The following is a 16,923-nucleotide window of genomic DNA, read 5'->3' on the forward strand; positions in this document are numbered from 1 at the left end:
AACTACTTTTCATTCTAAAATATTGCATTGAAATATTAAAGTTGGAATCCTGTGCATACTTACTTAAGCGTTAAGTCCCATTCATGGTTGAACTCATGGAAACTTACTCCCAAAGAAGAATGCAAAGGATCAGGCTATAATGTTGACATTCTTATCAGGCACATTTAACTGAAAGTAAAGCCCCGTAACTGATAATGATTTACTTATTATACCACACCCATCTGATTGGGTTTCCCAAGCCATTCTGGGTGGCTTCCAACAAAAATACAGGAGGGGAAAGCATAAAAGCTTCCCAAAACAGGGCTGCCTTCAGATGTCTACAGAAAGTTACCGTACATAGTTGTTTAACTCTTTGGCATCTGCTGGGAGGGCATTCCAAAACTACTGGGTGCAACTACAGTCATACCTTAGTTTTCAAACAGCCTAGTTCTCGAACGTTTTGGCTCCCGAACGATCGAAACCCAGAAGGACCTCAGAGATGTGTCTCAGTTCATCTTGAGGCTGAATCACTTGGAATCTGGACCATCAGTTGTTGTTTTTTTGTGTGTGTTTGCAGGTGTTTCTCTCTTAAGAGATAACACGCTGTGTCCAAAAAACATTTTTGTTTTATTTTGAGACTTGTTGTTTCTAGTTCACTTATTTGTAAACAAATGTTCCTGGAGCATGTATGGAGTCGCATCTTGATCAGTTATTCTTTCAAACTAAATTTCTTTAAAACAGTAATTCTGGTATTTACTTAAGCTCAGTATTTAATGAGTGCAAAAACTGATTGTTGAAGTTTCGTGCACTGTATTTCATTCAAAGTGCTGGTGCAGTCATTAAATATGCAAAGACAGTATTGAGTTTTAGAAATGGCTCCTCATTGTTTTAGGGACTTCCTGGCCCCTGATCCACATCTATACCTATAATTAGAAAGCAATGTTCGACTTTGTATTAGATACAAAAATTGTAATTGAAACATGATATCCACTTGATATTTGTGCCGTTCCACAAGGTTTAACAGGAGAGACCAAAAACCTCTAGTAAGCCTGATAATTTCTGTTTTACCTTTTGGCCAAATTATTATTATTAATTTATTTTGCATAGTGCTTTTAATGGAGTTTGGGGCTGGCACAGGAAATGGCAGGGCAAGCTTGAAACTATTCAGCATTTTTGGTATAACTGAGAGTGCTCTTAGTATTGTAGCCAGTATTTTTTTATCTTTTTTGCTTTTGTTGTAAGATTCTGTTTTTCTGGTATGTCTAGACCATTTTGCCTTTTAAGGCATGGCATCTGAGGGGGCCATCAGATTACAACTCTGGATTCTTAGGATTGTGAATACTTTTATCTGAGCTGTTAAAATTCTTATATAATGGGGTCCTTTCAGGTCACACTGTGCTCCTGATTATTTTCTCATTAAAATACTTTTCCTTCTCTGGCAATGTAATTTAAATACTTGTTATTTAGTTAAGAAAAATCTTAAAATAAGACTCCTGTATAAAGTTAGAGTTCTTAATCTAAGGACATAGCTGACTTTCTTCTTTAGTCTGTGTGACTTCATTCTGATGTAACAATAAACTATGGCTTATCATTAAAGGAACTAGCCACAGTGAACTTTGGACTAGGACTTGCCAATCAGAAGGTCGGTGGTTCGAATCCCTGCGACGGGGTGAGCTCCCATTGCTCGGTCCCTGCTCCTGCCAACCTAGCAGTTCGAAAGCACCTCAAAGTGCAAGTAGATAAATAGATACCGCTCCGGTGGGAAGGTAAACGGCGTTTCCGTGCACTGCTCTGGTTTGCCAGAAGCGGCTTAGTCATGCTGGCCACATGACCTGGAAGCTGTCTGAAACGCCGGCTCCCTCAGCCAATAAAGCGAGATGAGCACCGCAACCCCAGAGTCGGTCACAACTGGACCTAATGGTCAGGGGTACCTTTACCTTTACCTTTACTCCCCCTCCAGTGACCAGGAGGAATAGTTTGAAAGGTCTCTTTTCCATTTTAGAATAATCAGTTAAGCTTTACATCCAAATCTAGACAAAATGTGGTTAGTTTTAACTACAGTTAGTTAAAACAAGTCAGCTTCAGACAAACCACAGTTGGGTATAACCACAGTATGTTCAGTCCTGGGCATAATGCTGAAATTGAAAGCTTCTGATCTCCTCATAGCCATACTGGAGGAGGAAACTCATGAATCCAAAGCTTGTTCATGCGGCAATCAATTGTTGTTCATCATTACATCAGTGGGTTTTAAAGCTAAGAAAAAGTGTGAAGTCCTATTAATGTTTCAGCTCAGTTGCCTCCACTGCTGTACATACAAACTGGAACACTGAAAGCCTGCTCTACTTAAAATATCATTCGTTAAGGGCGGGGGGTACTTTAGAAGAAAACCTGTTGTATCAAAAGTGGCTAAGGGGGAGAAAGGAGATGTCTTGTGCTTATATTCATAAGCTTATAGAGCCACAGCAAAATATACCTTCACTGCTAATGCAGAGCCTACCACAGATCCAACAAAAATGGCTTACAAGGAGTTATGAGTTACCTCACTTTATCCTTGGTGAAAGTTGTTTCAGAGGTTTCTGTTCAAAGTGTGGGGGAGGAGTTGTGTTGAAAATAAAAATTTATACCTAGATTTTACATGTAGTTAACAGCATTCATCAGCATACCTTATGCTTTGGACAAACTTTATAATGAAGAACACATGTTTATGTTTCAAATGCAAATAACAGAATCATCACCATCAGATTGGGCAATGGCACTGGTGACATGGACTATTATAATATCCAGGAACATGTGAACAGTATTTCTCTGCATACTTATGCCTCTGATTCCACAGTGTACTGTTAATTAGAAACAATAAATGCATATAAATGTATATAAAAAAATGATAATAGCACTTTACAAATGCAATCCTATTTTAAATATAATTTTCTAAGAGGTGATATTCTTACATAATAATATATTTAGTCTCTTCATCAGCAATATGACAACAATACTTTTAAATGGTTGCTAATTTTAGTGTAGTTGAAAGGAAAATTTTCACCAAGAGGATGCCGACTTATTTACCACAGGGCAACATCAGACTTCATTGCAAGCCAAATAGCCAAACTGGCAAAGCAGCTGCTAAGCAACAGTTGGTTAATATTTGCACTAGTTGTATGACAACTTATGATTGAACTATTAATAAATCTTAACTTAAAAGTCACAAGAGTGAAGAAGCATATTCGTCAGAATAAAGCAACAACAATGCCCATGTAACTAATTTAATTCCTGCCTCCCCACTATCAAACAGCAGCCGTGCATGACAGTGTTTGATATGGCAGGCAGCCCTTTGGAATGTTTTGGGCTTTGATTTGCTTGCCTCACTAAAGATATTTAACATTTTTTCTGGTACAATTTCACATGTTGCAATTGCATCACAAAACAGTTGTGAGGCTTCCACTGAAAGTAAGTGGGACTGTGCCATGTTTTTTGTTGTAAAAAGGAATTCTCCGTAACGCATGTAGGTGCTTTTTGTCAGGGGTGAGGAATCTGTTGATGTATTACAGGAACTAATTGGATTGACTCATTTTCTTGCATTCCTGTGTACATGACAGAGGACTCCACGGGTAGAATAAAAAAGTGCACCTATGGACATGTGCAAATTCAGCCCTAGTGATGCCAGGTGGAAAATTAATCATATTTTTGCTGTGATGAAAGATAGTTTCCTCTTGGAGAGGCAGAGATACACTGAAGCCATATTACTGAAATATTTGCATTTATGCCAGCTGTGTTAGATGTGAGAAATGCACCCGCTTTACAAGGAATGAAGCCTATTTAGATTTAGACTATTGAATTGGCCAAGTTAAATGAAAGAAATAAATCTAAATTTGAATGTGTGAGGTTTTTAAAAATGTCTTTGGGTGTATTTTGAGGAGGTGTAAAAGCATTTTACTTATATCTATGCTGTATATGACTACTTATGCTGTACCACTAGTTTAAGTAATAAATCCTAGTAGTGTAATATTCTTACAAAAATATTGTGGGTATTCTTAAGCAGGAAAAATGTTCACTATTCAGTGGTTTTTGTGAAATCATAAGTAATTATGTGATTGAACCACACAATAAGTCTTTTTGTGGGCTTCTTCAGATAAACAGGAAAGCTATTTTCTTTCTTTTAAAAATCTTGAGGGAACTATTTTTAGCACTCACGTTGCTTGATTTATCAAAAAATAAAACACAGCAAATTTGATATTTAATAGAGAAAATGTAGTGGTAGCAATTTTATTCCTTATGAAGTCTTCTGTTGAGGTTGAATACATATTGCAATGCATTCTCTTCATTTTTCTGAAATGCTGACAGTCATAATTAGTATAGACAATTTGCCAAGAAGATCTTGTGCAGCAACAATTCATTTCCAGTCTGTTCCTTTTCATGTTTACTGGAAAAAAACCTATTGAATTGAATGAGTGTGCATAGGATTGAAACTTTCATTAGTTGATTTCCCTTTTTTAAATAATAAGATTACATTATCATTTTAAATGCAGAAACTTGTTCTGCAACATTGTTTTGCAGTATGACAAAATATTAGGGCAAACTATTTTGGCTGCAGTACTATGAAGGGATTTGGAGAAATACAGGGGTGGTGTTTTGCAACTTATACTACATCCATGTTTCAGGAGCATATATTGGCAATAAAACGATTCAAATTTATCAGCTTTACTATGTTCATGTGAACCTGAACTGCAAGGTCTGGTGATCATTTCTACTATGGTCAGAATAAGATTGCTATCTTGAAAGAAATAATTCTGCATTATCTTCCCTCTCTCTCCTTTAATGTGTGCAGGTGCTCTGCCCTGGGTCTGGTTTCTTTCGGGTAGAATTTAGTGGTGTAGATTAAGATGGAATACTCTTCAACAATCTTGTATTTGGCATATCACTTATGTAGGAGAAAGTCCTGGGATCGCTTGCTTATTTACAGCATTTGTGCTCCACTCATTAGCCAAAAAGGCTCTCAGAGTGGCTTACTTACAATCTATTAAAACAAAGCAGTCCCTGCCCACAAGCTTGCAATCTAAAACCACTACACACAAGGGAAGAAGAAGTAAACAAACTCAGGAATCGTTCCTTAAATAGTAGTATAATGACCAACTGGCAAGAAAAAGTTCAGGGATAGGAGGTGACTGATGGAGCTGGTCTTTTGGCAAAGCTGGTGAAATAAGCACTGGCCTCCCCCCCCCCCCCACTAAGGCAGCCTGATGGAATGAGATTGAAGGATGGAGTAGGACCCAAACCTACAGGTTCAAATAACCAGAAAAGGGAATTTCAGCCAAAAATTACGGAAATTATGGAGTGGTAACAAGATCCTTCACAGTAGAACAGACGAAAGGTGGGAGAATTTGCTTCATTTGAGATGTTTAAGCAGTGCTGGATGACTGCCTATAGCAATGGACTTCCTGCATTGGTTGGGCTAGAAGACCTCTGTTGTCCCTTCCAGCCCTGTGATTCTGTAAAAAAGCAAAAATACAGACAAAACCAGGGCAATGATTTATCAGGTGACAGAAAAGTGAGACTGTTACTGGGAAATAGGGGGCAATGACAGAGATGTGTTCATCTGTCTTATAGCATGCTGGGACACTCCCAAACTCCAAGTCCAAACTCCAGTAAAGAGCATGTTGTTTACTCATGCATGCAGATCCGACTAGCTGAACACAATGCATTTCGAGAAAATCATTTGTGAGCTGATGGTTTCCATTATTTTCTATGGGAACATTTCTAATCTGTGATGTGGCCAACCTCCCTCCCTCCCTCCCTCCATGGTTTTCTATTGAAATGGCTGCCGCCGACGAGCAAAACAAGAATAAGCAAGGAAGTGGCTGTTCAGATATCTGAAGCAGTGTAGTGAGGTTTGGGTATAATTATTTGCATTCAGATAACTGAAATTTCGGATAACAGGACCTGCATGTACATTACTCAAAGATTTGCAACTGAACTCATGAACTGTATTGATTGAAAAGGAACATTGATTTTCAGGTGTCAGGAGACATGAACATGTGAGAAATGCAAGTGAGGAAAGTTAATGCTGGAAATCCAGGTGTGCACATTTAGAGCAACCTTTGTCGGTCCAATAGAAACCCCCATCTTTTCCCACTGGTATGCAAAGAAGATATTTGAGGATCTTATGTTGTCAGAATCCCACACCTTTCCTTACTATATCTCTGATTCTAGTCACTCTGTTGCTCTGCAACATGGCAGCAAAATATGAAAAGAGCAGATGACCTCACTGAGCCAAATTCTGATTAAATGGGAATGAGGGAGAGGGGGACATTTTCAGGCCTACTGCTAGTGGACTTAACAGAGGACATCCCTCATTTAGATATCCTGGGCCCGAACCACTAGTACTGTTGGTTCAAGTACACTCTGAAACACCAAGTCATGGAATCTTTTAGAAGCAAAGGCCTAGAGCAGGGATAGGGAACCAGTGGTCTCCTAGATACTACTAGACTACAGCTCCCACCATCTCTGACCATGAGCCATGCTGGCCAAGTCTGGGTCGAAAAACACCTTGTGGCCTAGAAAGTAGAAGAAGGGCCAAGCATAGAATACATCCCTGTTTCCTGCTAACTGCCCCTTGAGTGAGTTCCTGAGGTTTAGCAACCACACCTTGTTGGCAAGATGTATCCTTTTACACTGCTACTGCCACTCGTTGCCTCTGGGCCATCCCAGTAGGACTTAAACAACTGTCACACATGTTGAAATTAAGGACCCCTTCATTTGATGTGATCTGGTGGAACTCAAAACAAATCTTACTTCTATAGCTCTGAGGAGCGTTAGAAAGTTGTGTGAGAGAGCAATTGAGAGATCTGATTTGTGTTGATTATAGTGATACCAATTTGGAATTGGGAATGGGGAAAGGAGTGAAATCTAAATTAACGTCTGTAACATTTTGACTACTGACCTCAGTGCAATACTAGTTATAGTATTATTTGTTATCTCTTTCAATTACATTCAACTTCTCTTGGGTAAAGTCGGGTAAGATCACTTTCGTATTCATATCAACCAGGGGAGAGATTGTTATACCTCTGCCCCCTTTTAAGAATAAGAAAATGAGAATAAGAGACACAGTGCATTCTTTAGCTCTTATCTCCTTGCATCTCATTTTAGCCTCCCAAATATATACCTGAATTCTTTAGTTTCTTCCTAGTCTTGTTTGTGTATAGTTTTGCTGAATTGAAATAGGCCTTCATAGTACTACTCAGTAAAGTTTAGTTGCTAACTATTCTGAACCCCCAAATGCCTTTAAAAGCCAGAATGAAAAGCATATTCTTTATAGTAGGAGAAATGGACCAGTACCAATACTACTTTGATAGATTTACAGCCTAAGCTAGGGAACCTGTGGCCCTCCAGATGATGATGGTAAACTCCAACTACTATCATGTCTGGTCATTGGCCTAGTTGATTGGGACTGATGGTGGAGTCCCCACAACATATGGATGGCCACAGGATCACTAAACTGGGCCTTATCATACGCATGTTTACTTGAAAGCAAGACCCACTGAGTTCTGTAGGACTTTCAAGTAAGTGTGCACAGGATTGCTATTTTAGTACTAAAATGTGCTTTGGTATATGAGTTAGACAAGCATCTTGTGTTGATTTCTTCTTTTAAACTGTGAATCTTACTGAAGTTTCATTGCACATTCTTGAGTATCAAATTCCCAATGAACATTTCAGGATAATTTGTGGCCGTCTTCAGAATGTTACAGAACTATTTATATTTTACCACTTTTTCTCCCTGTAGGTTTTGGCATTGATTTCCTTCATCTGCATAGAAACCATCATGGTATGCTCCCCTTGTGAAGGCCTTTATTTCTTTGAATTTGTCAGCTGTAGTGCATCGGTAGTTACTGGAGTTTTGTTGCTTATGTTCAGTCTAAATCTCCATGCAAGAATACCACAGATCAACTGGAACATTACAGTAAGTTTTCATCCAAACCTTCACTTTATAAAAATAGCTGAATAAACATTTGAAGTTTAGACTTCAAGCACTGCTTGCCTTGTACAGAAACTTGAAACCGTTGGTAAATGTTATTTGCAGCAAGTAGAGTTCATGTGCTGCTTTATATTCAAAGTGAACCCCACTGGTGCAATAAGGATTATGAAATATTGGATGATAAAGTATATAAAGCTGAAATTGTGTGTAAAATCATCCCCATCCCCTGCGTAATGCAGACTTTCCTTCAATGCTAGTCTTTATTGTTCACAACTGAGGAAAGTATAGTCTGCAGATTTTGTTTAATACTGTACTTTATATTTACAAATAGTTAAAAATTAAATATGAACCGAGTGCATACTACAAGGTAGAGTCAATCTGTAAATCTGTGGGCCATCAATCCCTCTTCTAAAAACAGTCATATTTTGGGATTAACCTGCTTTTCTGAGTTTGGAAGTTGGAAGTGTGTGCTTTATGCATTTATCTTCTTTCTCACATTCTTTTAGGAATAGGGTTGCCACTGTTTTCACAAGTCCTGCTCTTGTACTCTTTTGAAGACAGGCATTTGGCTGGGGATATTTTTTTCCCCTGATAAGGAGATAAGTAGTAGGAAAAGTTTCCCCTGCTACATGCTTGCATGTCAGACACAGGAGCAGAGCCAGAATGTGGAAAGCAACTGATAGGGGCCACAGATTTCACTGTTTTTGTTTTGGCATAAATTTCACATAATTGTTGCACACAGTCTATTTAGAATTCATTAGAATCCCTATAAGGCAAATCCAAAAAGTCACCTTACGCTCTTCTGATATCTCAATGGGTTTTGTTGGTCCTTTGCAGTTTCTTGAACTTTTGGTTAGGTTCCTCTTGACCCTACCTTTATATCCCTTCTTTCTTCCAAATGAGCCTAGGTGGCAAACAACAAATGCTAAAACAATTATAACACATTTAAAACAATATACAATATACATAATTGACTGGGAAAGATCTCAATTTAAAAGGCATGCTGAGAGAAGGTCTTCACTAGGTGCCAATAAGACAACAGAGAAAGCACCTGTCTCATATTCAAAGGGAGGGAATTCCAAAGGGTGGGTGACACAACACCAAAGTCCCAATTCCTACATTGTATAGATGGAATCTGCAGGAAGCCCTCATCTGCAGAGCACAGTGATCAGTTGAGCATATAAGGACTGGTATGTTTCATGTATCTTTGCCCCCAAGCTGTATAGAGCCTTGTACACCAAAACCGGTACATTGAATTTGGCCCGATAGCTAATACACAGCCAGAGCAATTCTTTCAACGGATACATTCAGTAGCTTATTATTTTACTTCACTTGCCCTCCCACCCTTTCTGTGGGTATGCATGAGAGACTGGCAGGTTGGAATACTGGTTCCTTGATCTCTTGGATTCTGGTAGGCCAAGGAGTGTGTACTCCACCTTCTAGTATGTATCCTGAATTGTGTGTACATGCTGAAAACCTTTGAAAGGGGAAAAACTACGTGGCGTCATGAGTCTGTCTCAGCTGCTGGCCACAGTAAATTAGATCACTAGGCCAGTCAGTGATCCTTAATCTCTGTTCCTGTTTGGATTAAGGAACACTATATTTTGAAGTTCTGCCTCCTTTGTCTTACTGTACATGATGAGTATTCACAACTTTCTGGCAGCAACAGAATAAAGAGAGAAATGTTGTACATTTGGCAGCAGTGATCCCATTTACATCCTAACTGAGGAATTGCATGCCATCTGAAATATTATTCAAAATGCAACACATGGAAGGTGAAGCTTGTAAAGGACTGTAGTATGGCATGCTAGGAAGAAAACTGAAAAAAAATGTGTCCAGAGAAAGAGTGGATAAGTCATACTCCTGTCTCTGATAGTTTTGCTATGAGAGTATGAAAAATGATAGTGGAAATTTCCCCTTTGTTAAATAAAACAAATAGATCAGCTCTGCAAGGATGTGTGCAAGTAGCGTAAAGGAATGTGATGGGCATCTGAACACATGTTTCAGATGAGTTTATAGTCACTCATACTGCTTGCTTAAATGTATTGAAAAGAATCAAGTTATGTATTTTAGTTATTATAATTGCCCTTTCCCATTCCCATATGATTGGCTTGACTGGATCCTGTTTGAAATAGTGCGCAGGATGATATCTAGTTTCAATCACTAAGATTCTGACAACAAATGTTTTGACTAAATGTTAGAAATTTGACTTAGCATTGGAAAGCAATTACTGATTTTGAGTGAGGATTTCAAGGAAAGAACATTATATGGCAAAGACGTTGGTCCAGTCACATAGAATAGAAATATGTGAAATCAGGAATAAGGGAAGTGAACAGGGGACTGTTCTTTGTCATGAGCCAAGCTAGATAATCACCCCTTGCAATACATTTTTTATTTAACTCCATGTTAATTTTTGGGGGGTATCCATATCTAAGAGAATCCTAAGGTTGCTCTAACCACTAGTGATTTCAGATGCCTAGGTTGCTGAAATAGCTCAACGAGAGAGATGTTGTGTTTCAAATGAAGGTCTGGAAGCAAAAGTCATTGTGGACATCTTCAGAATCTTTCAATAAAATATACTTACTTATCCTTTTGTTGCAGTCTGTTCCATTTAGTCCTTTATTTTCTGTTCTTCCTCTGTAGAACTTCAACCAGCTTTGTATATGGGAGCATGGAACGATAACTTCAATGAAAGCTTGTTATGCCGTGCCATTATGTTCTGGCTTTGGCTAAATGTGCTTGATTCTTGGCTTACGTCTAACATAAACACAAGACCTATAATTGCCATGCATATAAGAAAATTGCTGTATCTATTCAGAGTTTCTAAATGATATTCTGTGACCTGCACAATCAGCTTAGTTCCCTGTTCCATATTGTAATGGAAAGTTTTGGCCATTGACCTTCAGCAACTCTGCATTTTTTTAATGACCAAATGTGCCAAGGTGAAATGTATTGTATTATATAAATACCCTAGGAGCTAACATCAAAGCAATGTGCAGACTTATTTTGTTATAGTGAAGTGTAATCAAACACTTTCTTTTCATTGGTTGTAGATGTTAGAATTATACGAGCTAATGAAAGAAGTGGTTCGTTTTTAGATTCCTAGCATCCTTCCTCGTATGTGGAACTAAGACTGGAAAATTTTTTTTTTCCCTTTGCCAGTGTCAAGAGAAAAGAACCCATTTATATATTTTTGTTCAGAACTGTCAGCTGCTTAGAGATGTTGTATATTTCTGCCCTTAAATGCCAGTATCTAAAATGCCAGTATCTAAAATAACCAATGAAGAGGTTAATACTGGCTAAGAAACCTCTTGTCTCTGGAGACAGGCTGGGCTATTCAAGAGTGGGAGACAGCTGTCCTGCACTCAGGATAACCCTTTATTATTTTTTCTCTAATTCAGCGGAATTCCAGCAGTTGCTTTAGGGAAACAGGAGAGCAGGTTGGGGATAAGAAGTTCTGCCCATTAGTAGCTTTCACCACATACAGAGAGATCTAAGATTTGTAAAGGAACATTTTTGTTCTTGTTTCTATATTGCTGGCAACTTGCCTCTGTATTGTTGTAGGCCTTCCTGCATAGGCCGGCACTGGAAGTCTGTCAAATGCTGTGGATGGACTGTATTCTACCCTTCTATTCTAATGGAACAGGAAGATTCTTTATTTCTTTTATGAACTGGAAAACCTGCAAGCACATTCAGCCTCTTCGTAACAAGCCCCACAGGAATCTTATTCCTGGACACCAGAATGAGGCAGACAACTATATCATCTGCCTTTATTTTCAGGCAGTTGGTTTACTTACACTTTCCTCCAAAACCCGTGCTATATGTTAAGCTTTTATGAATTTGACATATAAGAAATGAAACCCTACCGAACAGCCTAGAAATGTTATTATCTCTGCAATAGCCAAAGTCTGCAAATTCTTGTACCACAACGAGAAGTTTTGAGTCGTGTAGCATCTTTCATTTCTGGGCCAAAGAAGTTATTGCTGCAGCCAGCATCCACATTCCTTAGATCAGAAAATTGCTGTTTGGTCATTCCATTAGTTCAAAATGGCAAGTTGTGGGGAGGCTTGAATAGGGCATTATCATTCTCTCTCTCTCTCTCTCTCTCTCTCTCTCTCTCTTCAAAAACATCTGGCCAGAATATGGATGCCAGAGGGCATTCCCTTCATAAGTGGAAAAATGTTTCCTTGTTACAACCAAAATCACGTTACCAATAAATTGGAATTTATAATTGGCTTTTAATAGTTCAATTTCTTGACTTTAGCCATTAAAAATGTGCAGATAACATATCATAATATATTTAATCTTCACTAATGCTTGCACCTTCAGTCACTGTGGGGTAACGTAGCATACATTTTACATGAGGTCTATCTGAGCTAATCTTCCTTAGCAAGGTAACTTTTTAAAAATTAGTGTAACCATATACAGTAGATGGTTACATTTGATAGAATAATCCAGAGAGCTTTTGTATAACAGATCAACAAGCAGTATCCTGGATATTTGTGGTTTTGTTTTTTCATTCCTGTATAAACTTTTCTGCCTGTCCTTCTTGGTAGACATTGGAACGAGACCAAATAATAATGTTGGTCTTTCTGAACTTAGCATAGTGAGTTCAGTTTCTGCATTGTCCAGAAAAGTTTCCTTTCCTTTTGTTTTGTATCACCTCAGAAAGCCCAGTCTTGTTTCGATAGCCAACACTCTGCCTGCCCAAGTAAAATAAACACATGAAGCCGCTGGATAGAAAGGCTCAGAGTCTGCCAACACTTGAAGAAACTGGCACTTAGGGAATTATTTTGCAATTTGGGGTTTAGGAGGCATTGCCTAGGTATCTGACCAAAGTTTGCCCACTGAACTAATAAAATAAAATAAAATAAAATAAAATAAAATAAAATAAAATAAAATAAAATAAAATAAAATAACTCTTTCCATCCATAACTCTTTAGACATTGCTTTCCTTTTGACTGGGGCAGCTAATAAGACTTCTTGAATGATGGAGCATGATGACCTGAAATGATACAGAAAACTGCAGTTTTCATTAAATCAGTTATGAATGAGATAAAGGATATTTGCAGTTTAGATTGATTTTGAATCTTCTCCTAGATTGTCCTGCAGACTCTTCTATCCTGGAACTATTTTACTAAAGAAATTGCTGTCTCAAAGCTGCTCTTATTTCAACTGAATTTCTTTCATCTGTGCGGTGTGTATGTGTGTGTGTGTTGTCTACAAGATTTCATAGTAAAGCCTGCACTGAGACATAATTCAGAATACCTCATCTCTTTTTAATTAACTGAACTGGTTTAGAAGAATTTTTAAGTATCATCTTTCTGAATAAGCCCCCGAAGTATTAAATTTCCATGGGGAATTAGTATTTGAGCAATAGTCCTCAACCCCCTAATGTGAGGTTGCACAATTCCAGTCCAGCTCCATTCATGTACAACAGGTTGAAGTTTTCTGGTAGACATCAGAACTGTTACTTTCCTTAAGTCCTTAAGTTCCTTAAGTGCCATAGTGTCAGGACATGGTCTGGGTAAAACTTGAAGCCAACATTCTGTGCGTTTGAATAAGCAATTTAAGCATGCCTGGAAGGAGGAAGGTGAGATGCTTGTATACATTGTTAAGGAGTTGCATTTATATGCTGTAGACAGAACTTTCTCTTCTTATTTGCTTGCTTGGGGATCAAATTGATTTGCCCTGTTCTCAAGCCAGAACAGTAAGGCTCAAAGGCATAGTAGCCTTCAATAATGCAAACTTGATTCCTTGTTTCCTTTGTATGATTACATATTTTGCAGACAGAAAAATCTGTTTCAGTGAATGTACAGATTACACAAGTCTTCTACTTATTTGAGCATGAGATTGAGAATAGTGTTGAATTCGTTGCATTCAGTTTTCATCAGTTCACTATGTTGTTAATAACATGTCCATACAATCCCAAAATCTCTGCATGTTGACCTAATTCACAGGTTTATGTTCAAGAAAATGGCCAAATTGAACCCAAAACATATTTCTATTATTATTCTCCATTTTGGTGTGCCTAAGCTAATAGTTGAGAACCCCTGGATTTTACTTTCTGAAGGACTTTAAGTTGTTCATAAAACATTAGGCTGGGAGAAAAGTGATCTTGAAATTTGTATTTGTGATAGAGAGCATCCAAAATACAGTCTGTATCACTAACCGGAGCACCAAATTTGTTGGCAGTGGTAGAAACAGCATATGTAAATTATAATCAGTTTGAGTGTTTGTTCTATGTATTTTGTTTGTTTGTTTTTGTTATTTGCATGTTGGTAAGTCAATAAAATGCCAAACAAGTTTTCTTTATGTCTGTAACTCCTCAAAATTATAATTATGCCTGTAGCAATATATTAATAGATGGTTTGGAAAGCTTTGAGCTTGAAACTATTTGAGTTTCTTTGCTAAGTAACAGCAAGTCAAGGAAACTGAACTGCAGGAGTTTCTGAAAGCTTTGTTATGTTTCAGGGAAAATAACACATTTAATTTTTTTTCTTTCACTGTGTGAAATGATATATTCATATATGTCAACACAGATCCTGTACCATGCAAATAAAAAGTCAACATGTAGTGCATATATCCTGTATTATATAATGCAGTAGATGCATGTGGCAGACATGTGAGTTACTTTCTAATTTCCAGAGAGCTAGCAGTCAAAAATAAATCTATATATACTCTATAGCTCGGTCATGAACATTTTTGTGGCTTGAAGAAAGAACAGTAGTTTTGGCTGAATAGACATGTTGCACAAAGGTTCATTACTTGGAATGGAAGGAAGCTCTAAACAAATTACAGAAAGCTTTACTTGTTTTCTTAGCAGTTTCCCTCCCTGTTCATTACAGTGCCAGGCCCTAAACTATAGTGCAGTAATTATCTATTGGTGTGTATAATATGTGTTATTCTGTATCATTACCTCTTTTGCATAAAGAATATATTGTGTGCAAACTGTTTAAAGTGTTCTGTTTTCAACCAGTCACATAGACATTGTCACTGTGAAATAACTTGCCTAATTCTGTTTTAATAGGATTTGGTCAATACTGGACTCTGCACTTTTTTCTTTTTCATTGCATCTGTAGTACTTGCTGCTCTGAACCATAACAAAGGAGCAGAAATTGCAGCTGTGGTAAGAAACAATGTTAATTTATTTTCATTAGTTTATAGGAAAGATAACCGGTTAACTTGTATCCTTTTCACAGTGCTAAACAGCATTGAATGTTTTGCTCAACTTTCTTTTTCTGAAGATTCATCATTTCCTGCTATATTTTTTTTAGTCAGCTTGCAAGCAGTGAGGAGGCTATTAATAGGATGTTAACTTTGACATGCTAGTCTCGTCAATAGTTTGCAACAGTGGGGAAACCTGCAATGCCAAGTAGACAGTGCTATGCCATAAATCACCAATATTGTCTAGCACTGTCCTATTTCAGTAGTGAGCCACATAAACACCAGCTTGTGTCAGTAAGAAGCTTCCTTAGGAAGTTAATACTGTTAATCATAAAGAGGGCTACAGATATTCAGCAGCTACTCCTTTTATTATTTTACTAAAAACATTTACTCTGTGTATTTACTCTATGTACCTCTTTTTTTGTGCGTGCATGCGGTCTTGATATATAATATGAATTTTTTTTCAGCCTCTGCTGTGCTATGATATCTGTACTTTATTGCTAGTTTGCACCCCTGGCTACATATTGCACATTTGCCATCCATCGTGCATTGCCATTCATGCAATTCATTGCTTATTTGCACCTTGTTGCTATTCATGCAGTTTATTGCATATTTTAACTGAGTTTAAAATTTGAATAACAGCATGTATTCTGGTAACTTCCTTTGATCTTGTGAGGTGAGAGATGGTTGATGAATGCCTAAGCAATGAAAGAGAGAGGAGGCAGGGAGACAATAGTATGGGACCACCATTTCAGTGGTTATAGGCAGAAGGGTTGGTCAAAAAGATATGGAAGAAGGAGTGTTAATTACTGTAAGACTGCAATTTACTGTCCTGTAATTACTGCTGCCCCGGGACTGCTAAGTGAAGGGCAGATTACAAATCTGAATAAACAAATAAATAATACAGTCAAATCAAAGGTCCATTTAACTAAGTTTTGTCTACACTTATTGACAGCAGCTCTCCAGAGTTTCAGATAGTGACAACAGCTCTGACTGGAAATATTGAAGGTTGAAGCTGGGGCCTTCTGCATTCACAACCGATGCTCTTAACAATGAGCTATGGCTCTTCTGCAACCCCTGAAAATTCTTCAGCAAATTTTAAAGAGTTTTAAAAGTGCAAGATTCTTAGGAATTGCAGAGAATGGCAGGAAGGTTCTATGTCATATGTTGCCAATTCATGGCCTTCACTGTGGCTCATATAGGCACCCAACACAAACCTCACGGCCAAATCAGTACTGCTGCTGAAATTTGCTGCTGCAATGTAAATTTTATTCCCTCCACCGCCAGCTTGGGAAAATGTGATTGTGAGGGAGGGGGTACCTGGGAGGGCGAGGGTTAACATTCCCTATGCCCATCCTCCCCATAAGTATATACGAGGGTCTGTCTACTGCTGGCTCCTCCCAAGCCTACTGACATGCAGTTCTTGGCCTTCCACTCACCAGCTGCATGGGAAAGGCTTTTATTCTATCTAGCATGACATCAGCTCATCGACCATTTTCCAATGCTTAAATTACTGTTCTGTTGTTATAAGTGGAAGCAGTTGGGGTGTCTGGATTCCTTAACTTAGGTCTCTAGAGAAGTCCTATTAGTAATTTTCAGGTGCTGTGCCTTATTGTCTTATCAATGGATCTCCCTTTATTAAAGGTACCAGCAAGATAGACAATTCCAAAAAGGCAAGCAGTTAATTACCCAGTCAACAAAATGAAGAGACTTAATATGTCTGGCTTGTTTTTAAAGAACTTTGAAGTAGCATGAAGGATAAATGTACGCTATGTAATTATAATTGAAGGTATAAGGCCAACACACATAAA

The 16,923-nt window shown here is 38.0% G+C and overlaps 1 protein-coding gene across 2 annotated transcripts in view; it reads left to right on the plus strand.

Annotated features, from left to right (window-relative positions):
• The window catches only part of CMTM4 (CKLF like MARVEL transmembrane domain containing 4), a 38,023-nt gene that overhangs the window by 13,309 nt on the left and 7,791 nt on the right, over positions 1-16,923 (plus strand). For both annotated transcript variants that reach the window (XM_083515077.1, XM_083515078.1), the window contains 2 exons: positions 7,754-7,930; positions 14,976-15,074. In XM_083515077.1, coding sequence (XP_083371203.1) covers positions 7,754-7,930; positions 14,976-15,074 — 276 coding nt within the window. The remainder of the gene's footprint in view (positions 1-7,753; positions 7,931-14,975; positions 15,075-16,923) is intronic.

Source organism: Podarcis liolepis (genome assembly GCF_965112155.1).
Source record: "Podarcis liolepis genome assembly, chromosome: 7".
Classification (NCBI taxonomy): Eukaryota; Metazoa; Chordata; class Lepidosauria; order Squamata; family Lacertidae; genus Podarcis; species Podarcis liolepis.